The sequence below is a fragment of the Vulpes vulpes genome, chromosome 14 (assembly GCF_048418805.1).
Source record: "Vulpes vulpes isolate BD-2025 chromosome 14, VulVul3, whole genome shotgun sequence".
Taxonomy (NCBI): Eukaryota; Metazoa; Chordata; class Mammalia; order Carnivora; family Canidae; genus Vulpes; species Vulpes vulpes.
In genome coordinates this window covers 27,198,397-27,220,506 of record NC_132793.1, presented here as the reverse complement: position 1 = coordinate 27,220,506, position 22,110 = coordinate 27,198,397, and the positions used below count along the sequence as shown (strand labels likewise).

At 50.3% G+C, this 22,110-nt stretch overlaps 1 protein-coding gene across 1 annotated transcript; it reads right to left on the bottom strand.

Annotated features, from left to right (window-relative positions):
- Positions 1 to 241: 241 nt before the first annotated feature.
- TRIB3 (tribbles pseudokinase 3) lies at positions 242 to 13,308 on the bottom strand. Its single transcript, XM_072736168.1, has 4 exons — positions 13,145 to 13,308; positions 9,467 to 9,757; positions 5,568 to 5,860; positions 242 to 1,458 (listed from the first exon to the last, which is right to left on the bottom strand). Exons 2-4 carry the CDS (start codon positions 9,755 to 9,757, stop codon positions 966 to 968), a joined length of 1,077 nt encoding a protein of 358 aa, XP_072592269.1. The 5' UTR covers positions 13,145 to 13,308; the 3' UTR covers positions 242 to 965.
- Positions 13,309 to 22,110: the final 8,802 nt, after the last annotated feature.

The following is a 22,110-nucleotide window of genomic DNA, read 5'->3' as shown; positions in this document are numbered from 1 at the left end:
AGGGTTGGCATGGCTAATTAGGGTTTCGGTTACTTGCAGCCAAAAAGGACCCTAACAGAAACACTACTGCCTCCAGAAGGAACAGAGGGAGCACGCAAGACCCCCCGGGCTGCAGGGAATCTGTTCTCGCGAACTACTCAGCGGAGGTGGAGACATAAGCCTCTGGCCTCACCACGGGGCAGGGAAAACTAAGAAGAGATGGGGAGGAGAGACTAGAAGAAATGTCCAAGAGACATTAAAATATCTCGTAATTCCTTTATTAGGCACAAGGTAAAAATATATTCTTATGGCAAAAAAAAAAAACCTATAGTGTTGATCCAAAACCCAGAATAGAGCTTGGGACTTTCCAGGAGGTCAGGGGGAAGACCCTGCCTCCTCTGTCCCCCAACTCTGGTGCTCAGGCTAGAGGTGGAGAGCCATGGAGCCTCCTTCCAAATCACTCCTTGAGTTAGATGAGGACCAGCCTCATAGTTTGAACTGGTGAGCTGCCAGCCTGAATCCTTGGCTTGGGCCTGAACAGAGAAGACAGAGCTGCTGGGAGCACGATTCCTAGACCTGGGCTCTGGAGAACTGACCTGAGTTGCAAGGGGGAGGCCTGGAGCCTTTGGCACAGGGATTGTGAGAGGGACCGTCCCAGGTCAGAAGTCATGACCTGGGATGCATGGAAAAGTGTTGTGAACTCTGTGAGCAGTTTTCTCTTCCGTTCACTGTGTTCTCAGTACCTAGAACACAGTTTGGCACCCAATGAGCTCCCTAGAAGGGGTTTGTTAAATGCAGAAGCCTGTGTATACAGGTGTGAGGAACCACACAGGTGTGCATGCAGCACACTCCACACATGCTTCTTCCTTTCTTCCTTCTAGAAGGCACTAAGGTTTGGCTCAGTGCAAAAAACAAAAAAAGGCAGGAGAGAGCTTGGAGATACCCCAAACTCCATCCACTGTTTGCAGCCGAGAGTCTAGGCCTACCTAGCCATATAGACCCGCTTCTCCTTCTCCCTCCTCTTCCTCGGCCTCCTCTAACCCTGGCCCTTCGGGGACCACCTGGTCAGCCTCCCACAGGTGGGATCGGGGTGGAGCTGAGGGGATCGGGTCCTCTCGCAGCCAAGGGTGCAGCAGGATGCCCGCGGCTGTGAGCCGCTCAGCTGGCTCCCGTCGGAGGAGGCAGCGGACCAGGCAGCACGCGGGAGCCGAGAGGCCCTCAGGCAGGGCAAAGGCACCGCGGCGGATCTTGCCAAAGAGCAGGGCAGGCTCTGAGTCCTGGAAGGGGTAGTGGCCCGCCAGCATGGTGAAGAGCGCCACACCCAGGCTCCAGACATCGGCGGCCTTGCCCGAGTACGAGGCCCTGGAGCTGAGGATCTCGGGCCCCACGTAGGCTGGGCACGCGTGCTTGTCCCACAGGGAGTCGTCGGGCCCGGTCAGCACACAGGCGTCCTCCAGGTTCTCCAGCACCAGCTTTGTCCTGTGGCAGGTGGAGACAGAAGGGTCAGCTCTCATGGGGACTCCCATGCCACCACCCCTATCACCCCCTTTAAAAAATATTTTTTATTTATTTATTCATGAGAGACACAGAGAGAGGTGGAGACACAGGCAGAGGGAGAAGCAGGCTCCCCGGGGGGAACCCGATGCAGGACTCCATTCCGGGACCCTGAGATCACGGCCTGAGCCGAAGGCAGGTGCTCAACCAGAGACACCCGGGTGTCCCCACACTATCACCCTTAATGGCACCCAGTTTCTGAGCTCTGGCTGGCATTTGGTAGAACTGAATGGTTGATTAATCACATTTTACCCAGATCCCTGGGTGGTGCAGCGGTTTGGTGCCTGCCTTTGGCCCAGGGCACAATCCTGAAGACCCGGGATCGAATCCCACGTCAGGCTCCTGGTGCATGGAGCCTGCTTCTCCCTCTGCCTGTGTCTCTGCCCCTCTCTCTCTCTCTCTCTCTCTGTGTGTGTGACTATCATAAATTTTAAAAATCACATTTTACCCATTTTACCATTTTAAGTCATTTCTCAAGGCCACAGAGCAATTCAGTTTGAACTAGGACTCTGAGAGGAGCCCATTTCCAATAGTCCCTTGGGGAGGGGGCCGAGGGGGCCAAGAACACTAAGCCTCTCCTTAACCAGAGGCAAACAGGATCCAAGCAGGTAATAAAGTGAGAGAAATAGAAGTGGAGACCATGCCAAACACCTCAACACAAACCCTGCCTGAAAGGGCACGGCTCACAACATTACAGTGGATATTATGGCGTGTCCCCTGGGTACCTGACCCAGAGCCAGACTCATTACCTGGTGTGTCTCATTTCCTCCTCACAGTCCATCTCACAGCCCCAGCTCTCACCTACTAAGTGCCATGGCTGTGAACCTCTCACCATTCCCAAGGTGGCCCCATGTTCCCATTTTTCCCCAAGAGAAGCCAGAAATCAGATTTTAATGAAAAATCCCATTTTTCAAACGTTGGCAGCCAATTTCAATCAGAAACAAATGAACAGGGCAGCCGAGGTGCCTCAGCGGTTTAGCGCCACCTACAGCCCAAGGTGTGATCCTGGGGACCTGGGATCGGGTCCTGCGTCGGGCTCCCTGCATGGAGCCTGCTTCTCCCTCTGCCTGTATTTCTGCCTCTCTTGCTCTCTCTCATGAATAAATGAATAAAATCTTTAAAAAAACCCACCAACAACAAATGAATATGTAAATGAGGCAAAAAAAAAAAAAGTGTGTGTAACCCATTTGCAACTTCCACTTTAAACAATTTCCACAGAGCACTCTGGGTTACTTTAATAATAAACATTGTTACCAATGTCATTTTTTAAAAAATTACCACTGCTATTAAGATTATTCTATGACACCATTTCCTGGGTGTCCGCTGGCATTTCACAAACATTGACCAATCCTGTGAATCATAGCTCTGGGTGGTGCTTGGCCCATTTTACAGATGAAAAAAATCAAGGCTCAGGCAGGTGAAGCCATTGTTCAAGACCAAAGAGCAGATAAAAATGTAGAACCAAGATTCAAAGCCAGGTCTGACTCCACCAGCCCTCTTCTATAAACAGTGCTTCCCAAACTGCCTTAAAAAGACAAAGAAGCACTTTTTCACCTTGGCAGGCCTGTGGGTGATGAAACTTGCCCTAAGTTCAAAATTATTTGAAGCTGTGTATTAGCTTAAAAATCATTACAAAATTTACATTCTACTTCTTACTAAAGGATGTGCCTTATGAATAAAATGTAGAAGGAAATAGAAAATCACCTTTAGGTAAGCATTACAGTAGTAACTGCTACAGGCAAGGTGGATGCCCTGTGAAATCCGTGGGTAAGTTTGAGGAGAAACAGTATTTATACTCATGGCCTCGAAGTACCTGTCCAAGGTATGTATGTGTGTATGTATGTATTTTTAAAATTTTTAAAAAAGATTTTATTTAGTTAGAGAGATAGAGAGACTACAAGCAGGGGGAGTAGCAGGCAGAGGGAGAGGGAGAAGCAGTCTCCCCCCTGAACAGGGAGCCAGATGTGGGGCTTAATCCTAGGACCGTGTGATCATGACCAGAGCCTTAGGCAGATGCTTAACTGACTGAGCCACTCAGGTGCCCCAAAAGGTAAATACTTTTTATTTATTTATTAAAGATTTTATTTATTTATTCATGAAAGACACACAGAGAGAGGCAGAGACATAGGCAGAGGGAGAAGCAGGGCCCATTGCAGGGAGCCCAATGTGGGACTCGATCCCAGGATGGGGTGATCACATTCTGAGCCAAAGGCAGATGCTCAACCACTGAGCCACCCAAATGTCCCAAAACCTTTTAATTACAAAGGCGGTTGAGTGCCTGCCTTTGGCTCAGGGCATGGTCCTGGGATCAGGGATCGAGTCCCACATCAGGTTCCTACGTGGAGCCTGCTTCTTCCTCTGCCTGTGTCTCTGCCTCTCTCTCTCTCTGTGTGTGTGTGTCTCTCATTGAATAAATAAATAAAATCTTTAAAATTTTTAAATACTAAATATTTAATTAATTATTTTTTATTTATTAAAATTAATTGAAATTAATTAATTTAATTAATATTAAAATATTAAATGATCAATGACTCGATTCAGGGTCTCCAAGATCATGCCCTGGGTTGAAGGAGGCACTAAACCGCTGAGCCACCCAGGCTGCCCAAATAAAATCTTTTAAAAAAAATTACAAAGGGTAAATTAGGAATGTTACAGTAGAGAAACATGGCAGAAACCACCTTAACCAAATGACTGAGGTTAACATCATAGTACTATGTATCACCACGTGTCTCCTGACAAGGCATGCTGAAAGGGGCCTATCACTCTTGTAGTACTCTTCTTTTTTTTTTTTTCTTAAGATTTTATTTATTTGAGAGAGAGAGCACACGTGTGAGCGGGGGCAGGGAGAGGGACAGAATCTCAAGCAGACTCAGCCCTGAGGACAGAGCCCCACATAGGGCTCCATGCAGGACTCGATCTCATGACCCTGAGATCATGACCTGAGCTGAAACCAAGAGTTGGATGCCTAACCAACTGAGCTACCCAGGTGCCCCAATTTCTTAGTTTTGATAGTTGTTCTGTGGCTATGTGAGAAGGTAACATTAAGGGAAGCAGGTGAAGGAGATATGGAAACTCTTTGCACTATTTTTGAAACTTTTCTGAAAGTCTAAAAGTATTTCAAAAAGTTTAAAATGTGCAATGGGGGGTGGTGCCTGGCTGGCTCAGTTGGAAGAGCATGCGACTCTTGATCCCGAGGTCCTAAGTTTGAGCCCGATATTGGGGGTAGAGATTACTTAAAAAAAAATCCATTAAAAAAATTTGCAATGGGGTTGCCCTCCTTCCCTCACACAAAAAATCTTGAAATGCAACCCATGCTCCTGATGGACATTCATGTGGACCTGATAGGCTAGCTGTGCTCCCTGATGCCCCCTGCACACCCCCAGGGTGTGGGGGAGGGGAAAGAACACCAGCTCTCCTTCTGCTCTCTCCCTCCAAAAATCACTGATTCTGTTTCACAGAAAAAGTTCCCAGGTGAGGAAGCTTAGGGCCTGTGGTGGCTTGTTGTCTGTGACCATGACATCCTGAAAACATCTTGACAATGCAGCCCTTGCCCTTACCAGTGGGGAAACAGGTCCAGAGACCCTAGGTCACCCAGAGTCAGCAGGTAAGTCCTGCCAGGCCTCCCACTTCTTAGGGTGGATCAGGACCTCTCTGGAGTCACATCTGGGCTCTGCTATTTATTTAGCTGTGGAATCTTGGGTGTTGCTTGATGTTCTGGGCCTGTTTCCTCACCTGGCCTATGGGAACAATAATAGTGCCTCCCTTATATTTGTAAGGATCCTGGCAGAGTCAGACACTGTAGCCAAGCTCTTCATCACTGTCAGCTACTATGACTGTCACAGAGGCCATGCTCCAGCCCTGGGGCTTTCATTAGGCGGGAGCCAACCTGTCCCTGGGTACCAGGCACAGGTGCTAGTCCCGGCTTCTCCGTTCTGTGTGTATCTAAGTCACTTTGCCTTCGTGGGCCTCAGTTTCCCCATCATGGCCCATCTCCTCAGGATGTCTGTGATGAGGGTCTCTGGGACCACACTCACCTCTGGTGGTCGGTGAAGACAAAGCGCCGCAGCTTGAGATCGCGCAGGACCAGCCCGTGCTGGTGGCAGTGCGCCAGGGCCGCGGCCATCTGGCGGAAGAGCGCGGCGGCTTCGGGCTCCGGGAGGCGGCGGCGGCGGCGCACCAGGCTGTGCATGTCCCCGTGGGGCCGCGGGAAAAAGGTGTAGAGGTGGCGGGGACCCGCCACGACGTCGGCGGGCCGGGCCACGTGTCCTTGCGGGGGCAGTCGGGAGTAGGGCTCCAGCACGGCCAGGGCCTCGCCGACCGGGTACACCTGTGGGCGGGGCACGGCGTGAGCGCAGGTGCTGACAGGTGGCAGGTGACAGGTGGAGGCCGGGCTGGCCTGGGAACCAGTCGCAGCCAACGCCTTAGGCCCTACTGCGTGCGGGGCCCTCCAGCAGCCAGCCACTCCACCCCAACCCGGCTGAGAGGCCAGGCAGCCAGGGAGTGGCAGGCTGACACCCCACTCCATGCTCCATTGTCTGCGCTCTCCCCTGCAACCTTATATGGCCTTGAACTTCAGGTAACTGGGAAATAGGAGGCAACCCAAACGAAAATAACCCCCAAGGCCGGGGCAATCCAGGAGAGCAGAGAGCGCACAAGTCACTTTATCACGGTCCTCACAGCTCCCATTCTCTGGGATTCACTGCCTGCCCGTCCTCTCATTCACTGTACACGCAGGCCCTGCACGGCAGCCTGGGCCAGTGCCAGGGATCCAACCGGACTGCCAGCCATGGACCCTGCCCTCCTGATGTCCAGAGTCCCATACAGGAGATAGGAAACAGGCCAAAGACTAAATATTCACAAATTCTGATAAACATTGCAAAGGAAGCAAGAAGGATGATGGAACAGAGAATATGTTGAAAGGGGCATGCACATATTTGAAAAGGAGTGGTCTAGGGGATCCCTGGGTGGCTCAGCGGTTTAGCACCTGCCTTCCGCCCACAGCGTAATCCTGAAGTCCTGGGATAGAGTCCCACATCAGGCTCCCTGCATGGAGCCTGCTTCTCTGCCTCTCTCTCTCTCTCTCTCCATATCTCTCATAATAAATAAATTAAATCTTAAAAAAAAAAAAAAGAAAAGAAAGAAAAGAAAAAAAAAGAAAAGGTGTGGTCTAAAAGGGATTCTGGGAAAGTGACCTAAATGATGCCATGGGATAAGCTTTCCAGGTGGGAGACCTGGGCAGTGCAAAGACCCTGAAGCAAAAAAGAGCTTCAGCTGTTCTAGAAGACCAGCCCAAGATCATTTCAGCTAGAGTAGGGTAAAGGTGGGAAGAGGGGCAGTGGTGAGTAGGGTGAGGTTGTTGGAAAATGTGCTAGGGCCTTTATGGACATCAGATAGAAAACTCATCACAGCCCCTGAAAGGTGTGTTCTGTTTTACTGGTGGTGAAACTGATGTTGAGAGGACGGTCCTTTGTTGGAAGCCATACAGGGGATCAGAGGCAGAGCTGGGATACTCAGTTTGTCTGTTTTTAAACCCTTCCCATGTTATTCTGGCTATGCCACACAGAAAACAAATAAATAAGGCATATACATCTTTAATACATGAAAAAAAAATGTAAGCATGTCTTAAAAAAACCAAATAGGGGATCCCTGGGTGGTGCAGTGGTTTGGTGCCTGCCTTTGGCCCAGGGCGTGATCCTGGAGACCTGAGATCGAATCCCACGTCAGGCTCCCAGTGTATGGAGCCTGCTTCTCCCTCTGCCTGTGTCTCTGTCTCTCTCTCTCTCTGTGTGACTGTCATAAATAATAAATAAAAATTTTTAAAAAACCAAATAGTTGGGTGGCATGGGAAAAAGAATCCAAAATATAGAGACTTTCCTTTTTTTTTTTAAATAATAAATTTATTTTTTATTGGTCAGAGACTACTTTCTTTTTTAAGTCAAGGCAAGCACATTCCTGCTCTGTATATTTGCCCTTGCCCGTCCTGCTTCCTGGGTGCTCTTCCCTAGGTACCCAGGGGGCTGGCTCCCCCAGCTCACACAAGTCACTGCTCAAATGTCACCTCCTTGGAGAGTTCTTCCTGCACTAAAATCACCTGCTCTCCCACGGTCCCTGTCCCCCTCTCTCCCAGCTCCTAGCTTTCTCTCCAAAGCACTTATGGCCACCTGGCACAGGATCACCCTTCCTTTGTGCAATATTTTACTTATTCCTGTGGTTACTGTCCATGTCCTCCACTAGCACATCAGCTTGATGAGAGCAGAACTCTATTTTGGAACCCCGGCATGGTGGATGGCACATAGGGTGCTCAATGAAGGTTCGTTGAATGAATGAATGGGTGGTAATCTACAGACAGGAAAATGATCCTTCTACACACTGACCAGAAAAGGTGATGTGGAAATGGCAGGTCAGCCCCACAGCTCACACTACCATGGGGACAAGCACATTCCAGATCTCCCTAAATGTTTCTGAATAACTGGGGCTATGAGAAAGCATGGCGCTTCTGGTTTGAGCCTGCTTTGGTCACGCCATTCAGCACAGATGCCTCTCCCAATAGGAACAGAAGAAAACCTGTAATGTTGCAGGGGTTCCTTAGAGCACTTGGGGCAGAGCCCTGGGGACCTGCATCAGGCAGCCCAGAGCCCAGGTAAAGCTGATGGCTGGACCATACGTCTGCCTCTATCACCTTGCCCACTGCAACCCCCATCCAGCAGGAACCAGCTGCCACTGCTCCCTAGGTGGAAGCTTAGGTCTATTTCCTTCTCTGCCATTCCCAAGGGGACCCAGGCCTCCTCCTTCCCTTCCCTAGTGTACCTGGGTCTTCTGTATCTTCCTTGCCCTGCCCACCAGAAGGCAAGCTGTCCTGCTTGTGTCTGAAACACATGCCCTAGCACGGGGCCACAGCCCTGAGCTGTCTCACCTCTGACACCCCTAGCTCTGGGACCACAGTTTTCTGAGCCTCAGTGTCCTCTATCTACAAAATGGGCCTAATAATAGTAACTATCGTGGAGCCTGTGTGAAGATGAGAAGAGATTATGAACACTAAACCATCAACATAGTACCTGGTGCGCAGTAAATACCTGGGTTTTTTTTGTTTTTTTTTTTTTGTTTGTTTGTTTTTGTTTTGTTTTTTTTTTTTTAGTAAATACCTGTTATTATAGTTCTTTACCTCTGTCTTTTTAGGCTATGACCTGCCAACGTCCTATGGGCCTGACCCTGCCCATCTCCTGATTTCTGACAGAAACCCTGCACTTTGCCCTAGGAGCCAAGCCCGATACTAAGTGATTTGGTGCTTGGCTCTCCCCTCTTGACCTCAGTCTTTCCATCTGCCAGATGGTCACAGGGTAGGCCCAATGACCTCCAGGGTCCCAGGCATTCTGATGTCTACTCCACCTCACCCTTACCTAGTGTGAATATCTTCAGGGGCTCCCCGCAGCCCAGTGTGAGCTCCTCTCTCATGCTTTCACAACCAGTGGCTGCCAGCCCTCATCTCCTGCCCCTCTCTGCTCTGGCCATGGTGAAGTCCTTTGAATCCTCTGATGCCCCATACTCTCGCTCCTCCAGGCTGCCTCCCCTGCCCGGACCTCCATTCCCCTACTTCTCCCTGGCTAACTTCTGCTCATCCTTTTCTAACATCCCCCTTGAATACATTGGAGGCTCCTGTTCTGTGCTCCCCTGGCCCCTAAGCACCACCCCTGGGGCACGTGTCATACTCTAGGGCCTAAGCTGTGAACTCCTCCAGGGCTGGTAATGTTGGGTTTACCTCTCTGGTCTCAGCCTAGCCCAGGGCCTGGCAGAGAGCTGGGGGCTCACTGGCTGCTTCCTCAATAAACACAGGAAAAAAGTAACTTACGGACCCCTCGGCCTTGACAATCCTCTGGAGCCACGGCTCATTCCAGGCCGCTGGGATACTAGGAGAGAGCGACCGCAGGGGACTTACCTTGCAGGTGTACTCAGTGCCTGTGGGGCAGTGCAAGGCCCGGTAGGCACGGCCACCTTCCTCGGGCTCCAGGAGGATATAGGGCCCAAGTCGGGAGGCAGTGGTCACGGGGAGGGCCCGGGCCGGAGCAGGTGGAGGGCTCAGGGGTGGTGGGCAGGGGGGCAGCTTGGACTGGGGCCCACTTCCAGCTGGTTTCCGGGTGGGACACTCAGTGTCTAGCTCATTGTCCAACTTGAACCGCTTTCTCCTGGAGGGGGCACCTGCAGCAGCAGCCAGGGGGGTGGCTCGCATCTACAAAAAAGGGAAAAAGCACTGAAGGGAAGCTGTTTTGTGGCCCTACTCTTCCCTCGCTGTCATGGGGGGTGACTAGGCAGTGTGCATTAAACCAACAAATGCACTCCTTGACTGAGTTTCCCAGGTCTGGGAATTTATCCTCCAATTAAAATGCTCACCAAAAAAATTAAACACCCAAAAGGCTGTTCAGGAGAGTCTTATATCTTATAGCAAAAGGTGGGAAACACCCCCAAGTGGCCAGCAGTAGGGGGCTGGTTAAATATGGTATAGCCACACGACAGACTACTATACAGCTCTGGAAGGGGACAGGAAGCTCTGTACACACCCATGTAATGATGCAGGCATAGTCACCCCGGACCCACGTGATACAAACAACTGAACATCCATCATTAGGGAACTGGTTAAATAAATTACATGTTTCATCCATTATATGAAACAATTGTACCATTTAAGATTGAGAAAACTTTTATTTATTTAATAATCTTTATACTCAACATGGGGCTCGAACTCACGACCCCAAGATCAAGTCACGTGCTCCTCCAACTGAGCCAGCTAGGCACTCCAAAATTGAGACAACTCTTCGGGAGCACCTCTCTGGCTTGAGCATAGGATTCTTGATCCCAGGGCTGGGAGTTCAAGCCCCATGCTGGGTATACTTAAAAAAAGAGAGTAAAAGAAAAACTCTGTATGTGCTAACTGGAAAGATGTCCTAAGTGAACTGTTAAATGAAAACAAAAACAACAAAAAAGAAGAAACAAAGTGGAGAGATGGACTTAGTGGTAGTGAGAGGGAAGAAGAGGGACTTTGCACTCCAGCAAAGTGTCACACAAAGGCAGGCCCGGTGGCTTGGCGGCTTAGTGGTTTGGCGCCACCTTCAGTCCAGGGTGTGATCCTAGAGGCCCGGGATCAAGTCCCTACATGGAGCCTGTGTCTCTCTGTCTCTCTCTTTTCCTCTCTCTGTTTCTTCCTCTTCTGTTTCCTTTCTCTGTTTCCTCTCTCTGTCTCTCTCTTTTCCTCTCTCTGTTTCCTCTCTCTGTTTCTGTTAAAAAAAAAAGTGTCACACAGTGCAAGGAGCTAGGACCTGTGACTGGGAGGGAGAGAGGGATGATGAATGAATGACATATGTACTGAATGTATATATAAATGTAAGCTCTAGAATGAATATATTGTCCAAAGAACAAAGCAAACTGCTAAACAATATACCTGGAGATGATCTTATTCTTGTAAAAAAAAAAAAACCCACCAGCATTAAAAAAAAAAACCTTCATATTTGCATATATGTAGATATGTAAATGTACAGGACAAATTCTGGAATGACCCAGACTAAAATGGCCACAGTAGCTCCTGGCCTTTTGGGAGGACTCCAACAGAGGAAGGGATTTGGTAGGGAGGCAAGAGAATTTTCAGTTTCAGTAGTTTAAAATAAAGATTCTGCATTAATTTATTGCTGAGTATTTCAAAAAAGAGTGTATTTTTTTTTCAAATGTGAATTTTACTATTGCCTGATGGCCCAAGAGTGATCAGAATCACAGGTCAATGTGCAGAGTTAGTCCATAGACAGCTAGGTTTCACCATCAGGTAAGAAGTAAGGCAAGCAGGGGAGGCCTCTCAAAGGCCCCAATTCATTCAACTACGGCGGAAGCCATCAGCAGGGCAGCTGTATAACTGTGTATGCGGTGGATGGAGGAGACTGCAATGGCAGTCAGGGCAGAGAAGTTCTCTCTAGGACCCATCTGCCTACCCATTCAGGATCCAGATGAGGGACAAGGAGCCCAGGTATAAGACATTAGCAGGATATAGACTTCAGCCCAGTTAAAGACTTTCCCAAAGGTCGGGGGCAGAAAACATCTCTCAGAGACCATTCTCAAACTGAGGGCCACGTACTCCCAAAAGCATGGGATGCCTTGGGAAGGACACTCCACATTGAGTGAAAGGCCATAATCCCAATGTGGTAAGAATGAAACAGCAGGTGGCTGTTTTCAGATATTCCTAATCCTGGCTCAGACTTTTCCCAGCTGGGTAGCTCTGGGCAAGTCCTGCAGTCTTCCCCAGCCTCAGTGCCCTCATCTGTAAAGAGGGAGCAGGATGCAAAGTCCATATGATTTTTTGCGATGATGAAATAAAAGCACAAATAATTTAGTGACCCTGTTGCAGGGTGGGTGTCAGTAAATGATCACCACTGTCAGCCCATTGCTACTACTATTCATAGCCAGAGGTCCTTCAGTGCTCTCCTTGGGACTGTGGCTGGGGCGGCTCTCCTGTGGCCACATCAGCACACCAGGCTGCTTGGCCATATCCATGCCTCAGAGGTGGGTGGGGCTTGGGATAAGCTCCATGGGGCAGGTGGAGTTACTGTAACTGAGCAAGGGACTTTGCAGACCACACTGCAGGACTAGAATCTCCACTGTAGGATGGAGCAGCCCCCAATATCTACCTCTTGCTGTTCCCTGACACCTCTAGGGGAACCAGGGCAGGTCATACCAAGCACACACTCACAGAACCCAGAGCAGACAGGTGTACACACACCTCTCAAACGCACAGGTTGTCCAAGCCAGCCAGCTGAGACACCACATTAAGGGCAGAGGGGAGTTAAGTGACATCGTTAAGTGACACGCACCTCGTCCTCTGTGGACAAGCGTGCAGGCATACACACACACTCGCCGCGCACGGCGGACAGCAGTAAGGTCACAGGCAAGGTCTGACACGTGCCCCATCCCCCCGCGGGCCCTCGCCCCGCCCTCCCCAGCCCGGCTCCTCCCGTGGGAGCGGAAGCGGCGGGCAGCGGGTGTCCTGAGGCCAAGGATTCAGCGGAAACGGAGCGGCGAGAGGCGGAGAGGCTACGGAGGGAGGCCGGCCCGGGGCTGCGAGAAGGGGCGGACCTGGGCCCCAGCCCCTCACACCGGGGTCCGCAGGGGCGAACCGCACACGCGCGCAGTACAACCCGCACCCCGCGGCCGCAGCGCCAGGTGCGCACCTGCGGCCGACGCTCCGTGCGCTCTGGGGTCCCGCACCCGCGCGCGGCGTCCTCGCTCCACTCGCCCTGCACCCACCCCCAGGACACCCCAGCGCGGCCCCAGCGTGTCCCCCGCTGAGCGGACACCTGCCACCAGGTGCGCAGCCCTCCCCACCGGCCGCACCGGCCGCCGAGACACATCCCCCCAACCCCGCAGGCTCACTCTACAGTGACACAGACCGTGCAGAGTCCCCAGCGACGCCCACGGGCCCCTCACACACGCCTTCCCCCGCCCCACACTCACCTTTCGGGGCGACACTCCCACATCTCCGCCCGCCACCCTCAGCCCCCGGGAGACCGCCGCCGCCACCTTCGCGGGTGCGCCCCTCCCGCCCGCCCGCTCCCGGCCCCTCTCGGGCCCCGCTGGGTACCTCTACCGGGCGTGCGGCGGGTCCGGGGTCGCCCGGGCTCTCCCACGTGGCCGGGGGCCCGCTGCGACGCGACTGAGCTCGGGACCCCGGCCCCCGGCAGCCGGACACGTGCGGAGCCGCCCGCGCTTCCGCTGCGAGTGTCTCCCGGCGCCCGCGACGGCCACGGCCCCGGCCCCGGCCCGGGTGATGCAAACCTGGGCTAATCGGCCGCCGCCTGATGCGCTCAGGCCGGGGATTGCACCATCCCCGGGAGCCCCGCCCCCGCGCGCCCCGCCCCGCCCCGCCCCGCCCCTCTCGCCTCACCCGGACTCCAGGGGTGCCTGGGCTCCGCCTCCTCCCCCACCGGCCCCGCGCAGACCACCCCCCCCCTCGCTGCCTCTCCCTATCACTTTGGAAAGAGCTTTTCTGAGCCTCAGTTTACCCGTATGTGAAATGAGGGAGAACATCCTTCCATCTCAGGATGCAGAGGAGAAAAAGAGCAAACTGTGACAGTTCCCGGGTGCTTTCCTGTTTATAAAGAACCTTTGCTTGATTAACCTTTAGGAGGACCCTGGACAGGCAGGAAGCTCTGCTCCCCCCATCCTACAGTGAGGCCCAGCGCTGAGAAAGCAGCCCTGGAGCTTTGCAAAGACTGCAGACTTAGGAGCTGACTCAGGACTCAGAAGAACTAGTGTGGTCCCTTGGGGAGAAGACCTGAGCTGGGGCAGGCCTCACAGCGTTCTTTGGAGAGAGGCGGTGCATCCTCATGGTTAAGAGCCAGTGCCCTAGAACCAGCCTGCCTAAGAGTGCACCCCTAGCTTTCCACAGATGCACTGTGCAACCTCAGGAAAGCTACTTCAAACCCTGTTGGAGCTGAAGTTCCTCCTCTGTAAAATGGGTTTATAGGAGTATTCACTTTATAAGGTTTTCACTGGGAGAAAATGCTTAGAACTATGTGGTAGGCACGTCCTAAGTGCTCAATGAATAGAATGAGGCTCAGAGGGGAAGGCACCCATAACAGGATTTGCACCCTAAGCCAAGGAGGCGCTGGGGCCACTTACTGTTTGGCAAGCCAGAATCCAGCACCTTTCTTGTGCAGCCCCAGAGTCCAGCACCTTTCTTGGAAATCCCTTTTAGGTCTTGATGTCTGAATGTACCAGTGTAAAAAAATACTCCTCCAGGCAGAGACTGGATGAATGGTGGGTGGAGTTACCTTTGTTTCTCAGGTTCCAGAACCCCAGGGATCAGCTCACCTGTGTCTAAGGACCTTCAGGGTGCACCAGGGTGTTCTGGGATCTCATTTAACCCTGGAGACTCCCCTGCCAGGGAGGGACTAATGAAATCATTTTCTATGCCAGGACACCTAGAGTCAAGTGGAAAATCCCACAGCAGAAAGGGACAAAGAAAGGTGGAGTTGGTTATTTTTTGAGCTTCTCTATGAAGCCAGCACTGTACCGGGTTTGCTCATGCATTCATAACTTTGTTCATGCTGTGTCAGACCCTGTTCTAAATGCTGGGGACTCTAAATGCAGTGACAAGATTGGCCCATCCCTGCCCTCACAGATTTTTTTTTTTTTAGATTTTATTTATTTATTCATGAGAGACACACACAGAGAGAGAGAGGCAGAGACATAGGCAGAGGGAGAGGCAGACTCCTCACAGGGAGTCTGATGCAGGACCAGATTCGGGACCCGGGGATCAAGCTCTGAGCTGAAGGCAGACCCTCAACCACTGAACCACCCAGGCATCCCTTAGCCCTCACAGATCTTATAAATCAGTGGGAAGACAGACCATTATGAAGAAACAAAATGAATAACCCAGATCACTTAAAATTGATGTCATGTAGTTTCTTGAACAGGTTTGAATAGGATAGATTTGCCCTCTCTCAGATATGACTGAGGAGTGTCTGTTTTCATGAGGGTTCATCAGAGAGGTGATGTTTAAACTTAAATCTTAAGGAAGAGATGGGTGAAAAGTGCAAAGATCTGAGGGGACAGAGAAAAAATAAGTGCAAAGGCCCTGAGGCACTTAAAGAACAATGAGATAGGCACTATGACCTCTGTTCTACAGATGAGTGAATGGAAGGGGCTTACCCCAAAACACCCAGCTTGTAGTATGAAGCAGATCTGAGATTTGTTGGGGCAGCTAACTCCAGCAGCTGCACTGTCCAGGAACATTTTACAACCTTTGCAACCCAGCAGCCTTCACCCAGATGAGTGGATATGACTTCTGGAAGGAACTGCACCCAGGGCAGGACCCTCCAGGTTTGGGAGGGGCATTGTTGCAGCTGAGGATGTCAAATTCCAGTTCTCTAGACCAACAGAACATAAAATATAAGCTGCACATGTAGCTTCAAATTTTCTAGTCATGCATTAAAGAAAAACAAAAAAATTAATTTTTAAAAAGATTTCTTTATTTGAAAGAGAGAATGCATGCACGCATGAGGCGGGAGGGGGAGAGGGAGAGGGAGAGGGAGAGAGAAAAATCTCAAGCAGACTTCCCCACTGAGCCTGGAGCCCAACAGGGGGCTCCTATCTCATGACCCTGAGGTCATGACCCGATCCGAAATCAAGAGTCGGACACTCAACTGACTGAGCTACCAGGCACCAGCAGGTGAAATTAATTTTAATAATATATTCTATCTAATCCAATATATCTAACATATTATCACTTCAACAAATAACAAAAAATTGTTAATGAGAGGATTTAATTTTTTTCAAACTAATGTATTCAAACTCTGGTATTTTATACTTAGTTTGTAAAGAAATCAGCATGGGAGCTAAGTTGTCTACGCTTAAAGTGAAATGTTGTTCTATCAAAACAATTAAATTGTGTTTAATGGATAAAATATTTTACCTGCTTAAAAATTCAAGTTCAATTGCATGAAAAAATTCAGTTTCCAGTCATACTAGCCATATTTTAAATGCTCCATAGCTTCATGTATTAAATGGTTACTAAATCGAGTAGCACAACCCTAGACCAAGAATTCCTGGCATGTGATCCAGGATGTATAGCACAGAAGTGAAAAGCCTGTTGGGTTTACAGCATAGATGCTAAATAGCCTTGAGCCTCGGTTTATGCATCCATAAAATGGGATTAATTATACCCTTCCTTGCACTTTAGTCCTAAGGATTAAATGCATCAAGGCATCCTTGAGGGCAGGACCGGTGGCGCAGCGGTTTAGCGCCGCCTGCAGCCCAGGGCGTGATCCTGGACACCCTGGATCGAGTCCCATGTCGAGCTCCCTGCATGGAGCCTGCTTCTCCCTCTGCCTGTGTCTCTGCCTCTCTCTCTGTCTCTATGAATAAATAAATAAAATCTTTTAAAAAAAAAAAAGGCATCCTTGAGTCAGATCACTTTTCTTGGGTTCAAATCTTACCGCTTCCAAGTGATGAGATTTTAGGAATATCCCTTAAGCTCTCTGTGCCTCAGTTTCCTCATCTGTACAATGGAAATAATCATAGTGCCTACTTCATTGGTTTGTCCTGAGGATCCAATGGCTTAATATTTGTGAAGTACCTGGAATATAAATGCTATATAAATATTTGTTAAAAAGTAAAAAAATAAATGATGACCAACTCCCCTCTCCAATTAAACATAAAAATGTGCACTTTTCCTAGAGAGAGAATTTGGTTTTCATGAATTTCCTTCTCTCCAGGCTTAGAACATTCCACTAACTTGGTTTCTGAGCCAAGCAGGCTATGTTTCTATTTGCTGTGGTTCTGCTGGCCCTCAGCACTAGGGGAGGAACTCAGGCTGTGCTCCCAGGAAGGAGAGGCACAAGGGTCCGAGGACCGATGACAGCAGCTGCTTGTCTCCTTCCTTTCTCCCTGGCCTCACTGGTCCTGCCACACGCCTGAGTTTCCACTACTGGTGTCCTTCATCTTTCTATGTACTCCCCCACAGAAGTCGAACCATGCCTTGGAAAGAATTCTGGTTGGATTCCAGGTCTGGTTAAGGCCATCAGTCCTGGTATCCCTGGGTGGCGCAGCGGGTTTGGTGCCTGCCTTTGGCCCAGGGCGCGATCCTGGAGACCCGGGATTGAGTCCCACGTCAGGCTGCCTGCATGGAGCCTGCTTCTCCCTCTGCCTATGTCTCTGCCTCACTCTCTCTCTCTCTCTGTGTGACTGTCATAAATAAATAACTTAAAAAAAAAAAAAAAGCCATCAGTCCTGTGAGATGGTCGGCAAGTCACCTCCCCTTTGGGAGCCCTACTGTTCTTCCCTGTAAAATAGGAAGAGAGAGTTGGATTAGGTCAGTGTTTTCCTAAATATAAAATGTACACCAATGGTAGGATGCCAGGTGGTTTGAAGGTCTCAAGATTATTAAATAATATTGAATCAGATCCTATTCCTCCAATTACTAGTAAGAAAATCTCATTTAATAGCTTCTATGTCTTTTTTTCAAAAGATTATTTATTATTTGAGAGAGAGGTGGGCCAGGAGGAGGGAGGAAAGGCAGAGGGAGAGGGAGAGAGCTCTAAGAAAACTCTTCAGCGAACCCAGAGCCTGACACCGGACTAGACCTCATAACCCTGAGGTCAGAACCCAGAGATCACCACCCGAGCTGAAACCAAGGGGTGCTTAACGATTGTGCCACTCAAGTGCCCTAGCTTCTATGTCTTTAACACCTCACTTGATAAAGAGGAGAGAGCAGACTCAGCCCAGTGCCTTCAGCAAGAGATAGGATTTAGCTAGAATCTAAGAATCTTGTTTGCTCTCATTGTATTCAATGACTTGACTCCCCACTGAACAGTGGGGCTTGATCCCAAGACAAGGGAATCATGACCTGAGCTGAAGGCAGATGCTTAAACACTAAGCCACCTAGGCGCCCCAAATTTCCCTAATTTTTTTAAAAAAGATTTTATTTATTTATTTATTTATGAGAGACACAGAGAGACAGAGAGAGAGGCAGAGACACAGGCAGAGGGAGAAGCAGGCTCCATGCAAGGAGCCCGACGTGGGACTCGATCCCGGGTCTCCAGGATCAGGCCCTGAGCCAAAGGCAGGCGCCAAACCGCTGAGCCACCCAGGGATCCCCAAATTTCCCTAATTTAAAAAAAATGAAATGATTGAGGGATCCCTGGGTGGCTCAGTGGTTTAACGCCTGCCTTCAGCCCAGGGTGTGATCCTGGAGACCAGGGATCGAGTCCCACGTCGGGCTCCCTGGATGGAGCCTGCTTCTCCCTCTGCCTATGTCTCTGCCTCTCTATCTCTGTCTCTCTGTGTCTCTCATAAATAAATAAATAAAATCTTTTTTTAAAAAATGAGCTGATTGAAAGAAAAACACTGCAGAACTAATAGGACAATTGGGTAAACAGATTTGGGCCAATGGATCTGGGAATGATAGTGGATGATTCAAGAGTTACAGCCCTCGGCTCCGGCTCCTCTTGGGGAGCCCTTATTAGGCAACTGGGCACCTCCTTCTTCTCTGGGGCCTTCCAAGAGCTTTGCAGAAATCCTTCATCATCTGAATCTGGCTCAGGCTGGGCCCCAGGAGAGACAGGAAGGCCAGTGTCTGGGGACAACATAGCCCAGGGGTGGCCCAGTGGCAGTCGCAGCCTTGCTGGGTGACCCAGCTCTGTCCTCTGAGTGTGGGAATGTGATTCTTTGCCCATGGATGGAGCATGGCCCTGTGTGGGTGCTTCCTTTACTTCATCATACTGCATCCTCAAACTTCCCCTAGTCCCTGTTCTCATGCTTGGAGGCAGATGAGGGAACAGCCTCGGACAATGGCATCACTGGCTTAAGGAGTAAATGGGGACAGTGAGATTAGGAACCAGGCAGTCTGGCTCAAAGTCCAGGTGGTCTTTATCTACTGCTCTGTGCCACCTCCTTGGCCTGTACCAGTTGTCTGACCCCGGGGTGGGGTGTGTGTATGTCACTTAGCTAGTCTGAGACCCAGAACCCTCATGTATAAAATGGAATTGACATAGTATCCTCCAGACAGGATAGGAGTATTGAATATGGCACATCCCTACTGGGAACTGTTACTGGAGTAAATGGAGGGTTAACTGAGTTAATACAAAGTGCTCAGAGGAGTTCCTGGCATAGGATAAGCACTTGATGGTAAGTGGCTGACAGTTTCCACAAAGCTGAGGGTGTCACCGCTCCACCCATTCCCACTGCAACATGTACCCTTGCTTGCTGAGAGGGTGGAGAGGTAGGGGCACATTTCCTGGGCATCCCCCATGTGGCAGGCTGGGCCGTGTCCTTTTCAGTTGCTTTCAACTGCAACCCTGACCAGTGAATTAAAGAGTGAATTTAGGCTCTTTCTCAATAAGTAAAAAAACCAGATGTCAGAGAGGAGAAGTAACCTGCCCAGAATCACACAGCAAGCTTTGAACCCAGGTCTGTGTGTTTCCAAAGCCTATGTCATTGGCTGTTTCAGAATCCTCCACTAGATGGATTGGAAGTTCCTGGAAGTCCCACACCCTCCTCAAGGATGAAGGGTCCTCTCCCCAGCCTGTGGTGGGAGGACCCAGGGACCACTGGAGGAGAGCTGATTTCAGTTCTCACCTGCTTTGCTGGCTCACAACTGGGTGACCTTGGGCAGCCACCAGTCCTCATAATTACTGGTTTGTGTGTGTTGAAGGTGGGGCTCTGCAAGCTTCCAGGGATTCTGATTCTCTCCCTTGCCTTCCCGCTGGGAGGAGGAGGAAGCCCTAGATCGGCCTGCTCCAATAATGGAGCTGTTGCTGAGTCACTGGATCCCTGCTCTGCCTGCCTGTCTGTCAGCCTGGCTCCTGCTGCTCCCAAAGCCATCAGGGCCCCGGAAGGAGAGGGATTATGTGTGTTTGATTCAGGCCACTGCCCAGCCCTTCTGTTTCTGGGAAAAGCTTGAGGAGTGGGGTGAAGAGTAGGAGAGGGTACTGAGGTGTTCAGCCAGCAGCTAGTTGCATCAGAAAGCCTTACGCAAGGTGCCCTCTTGAGTCAGGCACAGAGTCCTGCCCCAGAGCCCCTACCCCCACTCTGGTCCCCTGGGTGTCAGAACAAGGACTGCTAGGCTTTGTAGGGGACACTGAGCCAGGCCTGGGCCTCAGGGTCTGACCCAGGGAGAGTGAGGGGAAGGAGGAGAGGGTTTGGCATAGGTGCTACTTGTCTGTGTGGATGATGGAACTTTAGGCTAAAAGGGGTCCAGAGCCAACCCACCCACCCTGTCCATCCCTGGAGAAAAAGAAGACTAGACCAGTGCCCTGGACATTGACTGAGCCCTGATCCTTAACTCTGGTCATAGACTGAGCCTTATTCCAGACTTTGGGCTCTTAAGCTGAAAATTTGGACATAACATAACCACTGCTCATAGCTGGAGCTAAATCCTGACCCCAGCCCAAACCAAGCACTGCCTTGGTCACTGACTAGGCACCCACCTTTTCCCATTCTGACCCTTGACCTAAATTCCAATTCCAGCTCATGATTAAGTTACAATCCTGCAGACAGACTTGGCTCTAATCCTTTATTCCTGACCCCAGCCCCCAGAGCGACTCCAACTGGAGCCCTAGGCCTGGTCTCTCAAGGATCAAGAGAGTCGTCCTGAGGCATAGATATCATTGCTTGGCACTTGCTGGTCTCCCTCCTGGCAATCTTACCCTGTCCCGGGTTGCAGATGGCCAAAGGGCTGGATGGAGCTGGAAACCCCATGGAGCTATCCTCAGAGTGGCCCAAGACTATGACTCAGCAGGGTGGGGCAGGACATGGAGTCAGGCAGGGCCACTGGGGATGGGCTGGGGCAGGTGCGGTGTCAGTACAGGAAGAGAGGACAGTCTCCCTGAGGTTAGAGCTACAGGTGGGGTGTGGGGAGAATCCTGGGTCTGGAAATGGATGGTGCATGGGGCCAGCCAGGACCATTGAAGTAAAGCAGCCCAGCCCAAGTCTTGTCTACCTCCATCTACTCATTTATTGTCTTTTTCCATCCCTCATCCATTTCATTCTCTCAGAGCATCCTTTTTTCCCTTCATAACACACATTATAATTTGGAATTATGTATGTATTTAATTATATGTAATCATATATTAATATTAAATATATTAATTCTATATAATTGCATATATATTACATATCTACATATGTCTCTCCCATGAAACCATAAGCTCCTTTAGGACAGGCACTTGCTGGTTTGGCTCACCAGTGTATGGTAAGTGCTCAGTAAATAGCAGCTGAATGGGTTAAATCCCTCCATCAATATAGTCATCCCTCATCCATCCATCTACTGTTCACTTATAACCCATTCCCCACCACCTACCGCTTCGAAGATGTAGATCTGGTGCCATGGGCACGAGACTGGCTGAGATGTGGGGGACTAGGTCCTGGGCCACTTGAGCAGGAAGGAGCAAGGACAGCCAGCAGAGTGTGGAGTTCCGGATGCCAGATGAAGAGAGAAGGTGTAACAAGGAGCAGAGAGGAGCCAACTTTGGGAAAGTCTACTGATCAGTTGATAGATGAAGACCGAGAATTGAGTGTTGAATTTTGAGACAAGATGCCCTTGACAACGGCAGTTTCAGGGGGTGTGGGATGGGGGGGGGTGCAGGTAGAAATGTGATTGGAGTAGATTTAAGAGAGAAAAGGAATTAGAGACAGTGAGTATAGACACTCTTTCAAAGACCTTTGTTGCAAAAAAAGGGAGTACAAAAACAACCAAAAAAATAGGCGGTAGCCATGAGGAGGGCTGTAGGATTGAGCAAAGTCCATGGTCTTAAAGATCCATCCACCCATGAATCTGTTTAGCTGCCTTCTACTGTCTACCTGTCCATCCATATTCACCTTGCATCCGCCTGAATAGCCATTCCTCATCTGTAAGCTAAGAAGTCTATCCTAAATTCCTGTGGTGTACTAACTCCCATGCCAGGCACCAGGGTTGGGGGCTTGTAGGGCAAGAAATGGAGACGAACCTGGCACATGGGAGGTACTCAGTTTAGGTAAATCGGATGAATCAAGAAGCAAGGAGCCATTGTGCCCACCCTCTGGCTCTAGCCATTGTGCTTGGTCTAC

What these genes read in the sequence shown, in the direction of transcription:
- TRIB3 (XM_072736168.1), bottom strand. Translation starts at nt 9,757, where the DNA reads ATGCGAGCCACCCCCCTGGCTGCTGCTGCAGGTGCCCCCTCCAGGAGA. An exon ending in GCACTGAGTACACCTGCAAG is followed by an intron (nt 5,861 to 9,466) that starts GTAAGTCCCCTG and finishes CCCCGCCCACAG; the next exon opens with GTGTACCCGGTCGGCGAGGC. An exon ending in GTCTTCACCGACCACCAGAG is followed by an intron (nt 1,459 to 5,567) that starts GTGAGTGTGGTC and finishes CACCTGCCACAG; the next exon opens with GACAAAGCTGGTGCTGGAGA.